This window comes from Phalacrocorax aristotelis, chromosome 23 (genome assembly GCF_949628215.1).
Source record: "Phalacrocorax aristotelis chromosome 23, bGulAri2.1, whole genome shotgun sequence".
Classification (NCBI taxonomy): domain Eukaryota; kingdom Metazoa; phylum Chordata; class Aves; order Suliformes; family Phalacrocoracidae; genus Phalacrocorax; species Phalacrocorax aristotelis.
This window is the reverse complement of record NC_134298.1, coordinates 7,810,587-7,818,521: the sequence shown is the minus strand read 5'-3', so window position 1 is coordinate 7,818,521 and position 7,935 is coordinate 7,810,587. Positions and strand designations below refer to the sequence as shown.

The 7,935-nt window shown below is 48.9% G+C and overlaps 1 protein-coding gene across 4 annotated transcripts; it reads right to left on the bottom strand.

The window, feature by feature from the left end:
* Nucleotides 1-250: 250 nt before the first annotated feature.
* Nucleotides 251-7,873, bottom strand: TMEM106A (transmembrane protein 106A). Of its 4 annotated transcripts, XM_075116725.1 has the most exons (9): nucleotides 7,741-7,830; nucleotides 7,330-7,401; nucleotides 5,816-6,037; nucleotides 5,332-5,395; nucleotides 4,773-4,932; nucleotides 4,117-4,257; nucleotides 3,504-3,547; nucleotides 2,807-2,860; nucleotides 251-1,223 (listed from the first exon to the last, which is right to left on the bottom strand). In XM_075116725.1, the coding sequence occupies exons 3-9, from the start codon at nucleotides 6,018-6,020 to the stop codon at nucleotides 1,103-1,105; spliced, it is 789 nt and encodes a 262-aa protein (XP_074972826.1). In that variant the 5' UTR covers nucleotides 6,021-6,037; nucleotides 7,330-7,401; nucleotides 7,741-7,830; the 3' UTR covers nucleotides 251-1,102. The 4 variants fall into 4 exon arrangements, with proteins under 4 accessions (XP_074972826.1, XP_074972825.1, XP_074972828.1 ...); XM_075116724.1 differs by lacking the exon at nucleotides 7,330-7,401 and having other exon boundaries at nucleotides 7,741-7,873; XM_075116727.1 differs by lacking the exon at nucleotides 7,741-7,830 and having other exon boundaries at nucleotides 7,270-7,359.
* Nucleotides 7,874-7,935: the final 62 nt, after the last annotated feature.

Below are 7,935 nucleotides of genomic sequence, written 5' to 3'. Positions count from 1 at the left end.
ACAACATTTAACCCCTCCACCTTTTGGGGGATACAGCTGCCAGCTCTGGGAGGAGAGGGCTGTTCCTCCTCGTAAAGTCTGTTGGGTAGTTTTGCAGTTTTAGACAAAAAAAACAACAATAAACAACCACACAAAACAAAACAAAAACAAAAGCACAAAAAAACACCCAAACCCCACACTCCAAAAACAGCTGTGTCCCGATCTGTGCAAACTAAGCTTTTCCAGTCAGAGGTGAACTCTCTTAAGCATGTACAAGTTGAAAGAATTATATGTCAAAGCATCCAAGAAAACAATACAACAAACAGCTCATACTGGCCAGCACACACGACTGGCTGGAAAGCAACGGTCTTTTTGGTTCATGATACAAAATGCATTTTCTTCTCACTGAAATGGATGCCATTAAGGAACAGCTAGTGGACGAGCTTGTTATAAAAATACACATATACATGTGTATGTGTATATGTAAATATATGTATACACAAAACTCATACTCTCACCTGCTATACTGGACAGCTTAAAACAGCAGCGCCCAAGAGTCACTCTCTCAAGGTTTTGGCACAACATGCAGTAATTTTTCTTAAGACTCAGAGATACGGAGACATCAGTCCTGTTTCTTGCTCTTGTTGGGCAGGTTGTGCAAGAGTCACTTGATTCTGCTGATGCAGATGCAGTCCAGCCAAAAGTCTCATCACAGTCCTCCTTTTCCAAATTAAACACTTAAGTTCAGGACAGAAGTGCAAAATTATGCAAGGAGGAAACAACTAGAATGAGTCTGACTAACAGGGCACTGCCTCCAAAGTAGCAGTGAAACACAAGAGCGCGGCCCACTCCAGTCAGCCGCACAGAGACGCCCTGTGCACTGGTCACTCTGCTGAAGCATCAGCCGCGACAGGGTGCCGAAAGAAGAAAGCCGCGATCTGAGGGCAGCAGAGTCCACATTCGTAAGGCCAAGTATGTTACCATCTTTGCATTAGAGGCAGTCTTATCCAGGAAACACCGAGCCTCCTGTTTAAGGCATAGGTTGAGAAGAAGCTCCAGAAGTTTGTCTTCCTACGACTTGCCTTTGTGGTGGAACATGGTGCACCCAAAAGCTCTGGCCCTGTCATGGCGGGCGGTGGTACAACGGGCGAGGTAGCGTGGCATTCCCCCGGCAGTCCACGTACTGGTAGTCTTCAAAAGCCAGCTGCTCTGAACGACACAGGTATGTGCAGGTCAGGGTACCCCTGCAAGGCAAAAGCAGACCAGAACTGCTCTTGTGATTGTCCCAGATGAGACTTCTCATAAGGTAAAGGTCCCACGGTGAGCTCCCACTGCCATCCGTATTTGTCCCTGTTACATAGCCCCATAATACAACAGTCAAGATACCCTCAGCTCGATTTCACATGTTGGAGAGGGAAAGCATCTTTCAGACTGCATTAAAGAGAGCCTTTACAAGATCACTACCATACAACAGACACTTTGGCCATTCTAGAAGCCCGTTAAGACTTCCTACCCCAGCGTAACACTCCTGTGCCATTTCACCATTTACCTGTTCTCAAAGTGCTAGTGCAAGTCACAGTGGGTGGCTCTTTATGGACTTAGCTAGACAAAAGCATCTCTCTTTCAATCACTATCTTTCTGTGCCCCCTCATGAGCTGTTTGTATCAAGTAGTTTCTCCTAAGACTATGCAAGCCATCACGGGTAATGGAAGCAGGAGGAGATGTGGTGCAGAAAAGTATAAGATGACGAGAATCATCTTCAGCTCCTGGCTAATGGAGAGCAAAGGTCCTGTCAGCCCATAGCATCAGCTAAGAAGGACAGAGTTGCCTTAACAGCCAGAGCCATTCTCCATGCTGTCCAAAATGCACCATTTTTACCGTACTTCAAGTAGCAAGGGGTTTCTCTGCATACTTTATCTGTTTAAACTTCACATCACTCAGCACCAATTACAGTTAAAACCTGCATTAAGACTCATAAAACAAGAAACTTCACAATACAGCCCTTCAAACTGCAACAGAAGACCAAGATTTAAACACCTGTGTTTCAGGAGATCGCCAGTGACATTTCTTCAGTGACCTGGGAGAATTCTAGCCTGGCATGTCTCCAAGAGATTCACATACTTTTTCCAATCAACCACTTTTCTTAATATTCACAGTCCATTTCCAGATACAGCAGGTGAAGCCCTAGCTTTAGATTAGCTCAAAAGACCATGATGCAAAGGCAGTTCCTCCTTCCTGAAGAAATTATGGACTCAGTGACAACAGTCTACAGATGGTGAACCTACAAGTCCATCTTCCACAAGCGGGCTTGCAACCTGGAGTCTGTCAACACAGATGTGCAGGGAGATCCCTCTAGTAGACACAGGCTACACAAGGAGACAATTTCTGCTGCAGTTTTCCAAAGCGGCTTAAACTCAGCTAATGAAGACCACCCTTCTTTCATGGCCGCATGGAGGCATTCTAGCGCTGCATTATGTCATAAGAGCTTCCCTGCCTCACCGGGTTTAGCTCTAACTCAAGACCAGAACAGCAGCAACCTGTCCCAGCAGGATATCTATTATACAACTGCAGTTCTGCTCCTTCCTCCCTGGCAGGGAGGAACAGCCAACCTGCATTTCCTTTCCCAGCAGGTCCTGTCGTACTCTATACCACAGCCAAGCTGAGTATGGTCCTCTGGTCCATCCCTGAAGAGGAGCTGCCTCAGGCAACAGAATCTGCAGAAGAGCCTGGTCATGGTTTTGGCTGGGATAGAGTTAATTTTCTTCACTGTAGCTGGCATAGTGCTGTGTTTTGGATTTAGTTATAGTCTGAACCAGGCATCACTTACTGTATATGCAGCAGAACATTGTGAACTTTGACTTCTGTCCAGGTGCAAATGTTACTATGAGAGAAAAGAGAGAGTTAATTTCACAGGAGCTGCCTGTACCACATCTCCTGTCCTGATTATCTCATTGCTTCTCTGCTTCTCCAAAAAGGTCTGTCCTTGCAATATTCTGACAACAGCTATGAATGCAAAGTCCTTCAAGCACAGCAGCATCTACACTAGTAAAACATGTTTTTGCTGGTGTAATCCCGTAACTGTGGATCTAGTAAGCATGGGCCTTGTAAATACGCAGCGCACCACCCTGTCTGCACAGGAGCTTTGGTTGCTATGAACTTCACGTAGTTTGCTGCAGAGAAATGCAGTTTGTACAAGGTACCTTTAGCTGCTCACAAATGGAGCATTTAAAGTTGAAAACCTAGACATCGAATTGATATCATCACTTACTCATCAGAATGTACGGAAAGTGACATTGTTGAGCCAACACTAAGCAGAGAATACCAACAAATAGAAAAGGAGGAGTTTAAAATGGACGTGCCAGACTTGTATCCATATTAGCTCCTCCACATATTAAACTGAAAAGGACAGTCTCGCTCACCTTCACTCTACAGACAGGACCAGGACAAGAAATCTAGTCATGAAAAGCTTATAAGCATTAATGTTACCTAGTAACCAAGGAAAGAAATCTTCAAGAGTTACTCACTAGGTGTTGTCGTCCAATATCCTACTGGCCACCAGGTAATAGATCTGCAAGTGTGAACAGATGAGAAAGCAGGAAGTACACGAGAACTACAGTTACATTTGTATACAATTCAGGGAGCTGAAGTAGGGAGAACTGGACTCTCATTAGGTGTCTGAACCTGAATTTCAAGATCTAGCCTAACAATTGTTTTTAACAGTAAGCAAGAAAATAGAATCAGAAATTAGATCTAAAAAAGCCTTAAAAAGGTCGTCTAGGCCGCCCAACTGACCTTTACACCAAGAATGGATCAGCTGCGCTCAAACTGTTCCCACCAGGGTTTTGTCTAACCTGTTTGTAAGCTTCCCATCATTTTAAGGCAAGCACACAACCCAGCCCACTACCCGAAGAGCAGACAGGTGTTCCTTGCCCAGGAACGTGTTAGCTTCAAACTCAGCAACATGTGAATTACTACAACACCCCTTCCCAAAGGCAGATGCGGGAAGCTGCATGTGGAAGGCCTCCAAGTATGTGGCAGACAGAGGATGAAGGAATGGATCAAGCATACAACAAGCACCTCCCTGTCCAGGACATCCAGATTAGTTTAGGAGAAAATGGAAGAAACAGAAAAGCTCACCTGGCTGCTCTGCAAAGGGCTCAAATGCAGCAGGGTTTTCATGGTGGTCTTCCCTACTACCAGGGACTGATGCAAAACCTCTACATCTAGCTGCACGACAGTGACCAGGTAGAAGTTGTAATTAGTTATGTTCAGCACGTTCTAGGGAGAGAAACAACAAAAAAACCAAACTGAAAACCACAAATCACCTTGCAGCAGGGCCATATGGTACTGTTGCAAAACTACTTTAAATATACTCCTGCTATGACCTGACAGCAACATGGGACAACATCATCACTTTCAAATCCTCAGATGTACATCCAGCCTAGTCACAAAGGCACGTACCCTGCAGCATCTCCCATGACAGTCAGAGGACAACCAAGCAGCTCAAGGATGCAAAAGAAAAAGGACTCCCAGAACTAATCACAGTGCTGCTTCTACACCGCCCCTTTGGCCACTTTGCGTGACTTGCTTGCTCGCAGCCAGGCCAGCCACGCCTCGATGCTGTAACACACTCTGGACATTGATTCAAAGCAGCCAGAGCGTGGAGTGAGATGGTGGAAAGCGTGCGACCAACTTCAGATGGCGATCAGTTAGTTAGCCTACATGCGGAGTGGCACAGAAGATAAGCAGCGAGCCCTTCAGATCCACTCTTTGCCTGTGAGCTGCACACTTACCGTCACGTTGAGGTATATGCTGGTGGTGGTCGCATTAAAGCCAATGGAGGAGGCGTTCAGTCCTGCAGGCAGCACAGTAATGGAGCGAGGAAACAGGAAGAAAATACTGAGAGATGTTGTCAGCAGGCAGATTGTCACAGCAAGACATACATAAAGTGTCCTGCAAAACAGCACCAGGGCCACAATTATTCTCTTGGTTTATCAGCTGCAAGCACCTGCAGTTCTGCTCCAGCTCAAAGGGAGGAGACAATAAAAGCTTGGGTGCCAAAAAACTGGGATGGGTTGGTGCAGAACTACTGCCAGCAACCAAATCACAGCAGAAGCAGGGTACAGTCCCACAGACTGACAAGGTGCATTACAGTACAAATTGCTGGAGATCTCCAACAACTGCCCGCAGAAGACTGTCCAACATCTGCTACTGCTGAAAAGACACAGTAAACACCAAACTTACTGCAAGTCAGAGCACAAAGAGCAAAACACCCGAAGTACTGAGGCTTTCCTTCATACGCAGAAGAAATATTCAAAAGATGAGAAAAGGGGAATATTTAACAGGACTTACGTTCGTCTAGGCTTCAGCCTCTGGTCACCATATGGAATCAGAGCCACCAGCTGCTTCTCTTGCTCTGAAAGAGGTGTCAGCAGGTCAGAGACCACAGTACACGCACGAGTAAATGAAGCAAACTGCATTGCAGGACATTGCACAGCAGCCTAGTATCCATCTGCACCCGCTCCACAAGTGAAGCTCTCCAGTTAGGAGGCAAGTGTGCTGCAACTAAGAATTCAGTTTGAGCGTTCCCATCTCTGGGCAAACAACAACTACCCAGGGGCTCCAGGGTGGGCTTTGAGTTATTACCTAGAAACAGCACTACCTGCCTTCCCACCCCATCCTCCCTCAATAGAGGCAGCCCACAGAAGTCACAAGTGAGCTGGAGGTGCCAGGACAGAACATTCCTAGACTGGATACAATAAAGACCAACTGGTTCAACCAAGGTCTTTAGGCAAAGGGACACGTACCAACCTCAGAAGGCTCAAAAATCACCTACCCCCGGGGATCCTTCCCATTCCCTGACACGTAGGACAGTTGACATAGCTTCGGCGTGCAATGCCCACACAGGACGTAGCAGAGTCATTGATACTAGCGTAATTGGTGATTTCATCTTCAGCATCCAGTTGCCTGGGTAAAATCAGTTTGCCTTCGCTCTCCTTTTGGCCAGGTATTTTCCAGAACAGTGAAAATTTTCCACCCATGGTTGAAAGAATTCTCACTAGGTATCCAACACAAAAATGCATTTAGAAAATCATCTCTGGGAACAAACTTCCAAGAGCAGCACCGTAATGGATCACAAGTATCCCAAGGTTTAGCAAATTTCTTACGCACAGCTCTGAAATTGCTTAAAAAGCTGAGTTACTGCAAGTAACTCACTCTTTTAAACAGCCAATCTTCTAGACACCTTAGTTGCAGAAGTGTCTGAGAATGCCACCCTACAGAATAGCATACCAGATTCTTCTTCTCTTTATTCCTCTTCTCATAATATTTGCTAAGAGAGGGGAACGCTGACTCAAAGTTCCCCAAGGTTTCAAGATGACATCACAACCTAGAGAACTGCCAAGTTCTTGACTAGTCGTTATTCACCTACGTCCAGAGAGGGAACCTGAACATCATGGCCTTGGCATTCCTAATCAAGCAGCGTTACTAACAGACACGGTAGCCTAACTAAAATCAAATAGCGTGCAAAGAGAATCTAAAAATAGATTAAATCAAATAATAGAATCTAGTCTATTTTTAAGGTTAAAAATACAGTTGAACTCATTTTCCCAGGCTTCTGACAATCAAAATTTTTTACACCAGCTCCTAGTAATCCTCCCAAAAGCATTAACAATACCAAGCTAAGGAAAAGCAACTGTATTTCCATCACAAAGACATCAGCTGAATACAATTCCCCACCTGTGCCAGTCTTTCCTCTAGGCAGCCTTGTTTCAGCAACTCAGATATAGGTAGGACGTTTAGCTTTGATAAAGAGCAGCTTCTACATTTGCCCGGGTGATCTGGAGGCTTTGCACGAATAACCCCTCAGGGCTGAATTGTAAAACATACTGGGGATGAAAATCACCACCTGGCAGCAGAGAACCACCACGACAGTTGCAGAGCACAGGGCTCATTCCACACCCCTCAAACGTGGGCCACAGTGGCAGGACATGGGCCGATTCCAGGGGCAGCTGCTCTTTTTCTTGCTGAGAAAGGAATAACCGGGATCTCACTTAACCAGCAGAGGCGGGGGCGGCTGCAGCACTGCCCATGCAGCCCTGGCGTGCCACCGAGGGACCTTTCAGCAGCCCAGTGCCCCAGACTATGAAATTCTGCAAGGCGCTGCTTGGGGGCTCAAGGCTCGGTGCTCCCCCCGCTTACAGCATGCGGAGGGAAGGATGAGGACGCCTGAAGGATCTGGACTTTTCTAACACGGAAAGGGCCTCATTGCACCGGACGCCAAGTCCCCACCTCTGCAGGGCCCCAGGCAGCGGAGCTGCAGCTTTGCCTACACTCTCGGTTAACCTTTACCAGCTTCTCAGAAACAAGCGGCGCGGAGGAGCGACAGCCTCTTCGCAGACCTGGGGCAACCAACCACCAAAGCTGGGGAAGTCATGAGCGGGTGTCAGCGAGGCCAAGCGAAAGGCACGGCGGGTGAGGCTCGCCCCTCCGGCCGCCTCTGCGGCTCGGGGTAACCCCTCCCGCCCCGCGCCCCAGCACCGCTGCGGCGGGGCCCGGCCGCTGCACAGCGAAGTGGGACGCAAAGGCAGGACCGGCGCCCCGCCACCACGAAGCGCTGCAGGCGGGAGCGGCACCCCCAGCCCCGCAGGCCCGGCTCGACCCCGCCGCTCGCAGCGTGCTTCCCCGGGCCGCGCCCCTCCGCGGGGCAGCGCCGCGGGCTCCCTGCGCCCCGCCGCCGCCCCTCCGGCCGGCCCTGCTTACCGGGCGCCCGCCGCGGGCTGCAGCCGAGCCCGGCCAAGCGGAACCGAAAGCGCCGCCGCGGCGCGGAACCGCCCCGGCCCAGGGCACGTGCCCCTGCAGGAAGCGGCGGCGGCCGCCCTCAGGGCTCCCGCCCGACGGCCCCCCCTCAGGGCTCCCGCCCGACGGCCCCGGGGGAGCGGCCCCGGCCCCCCTCAG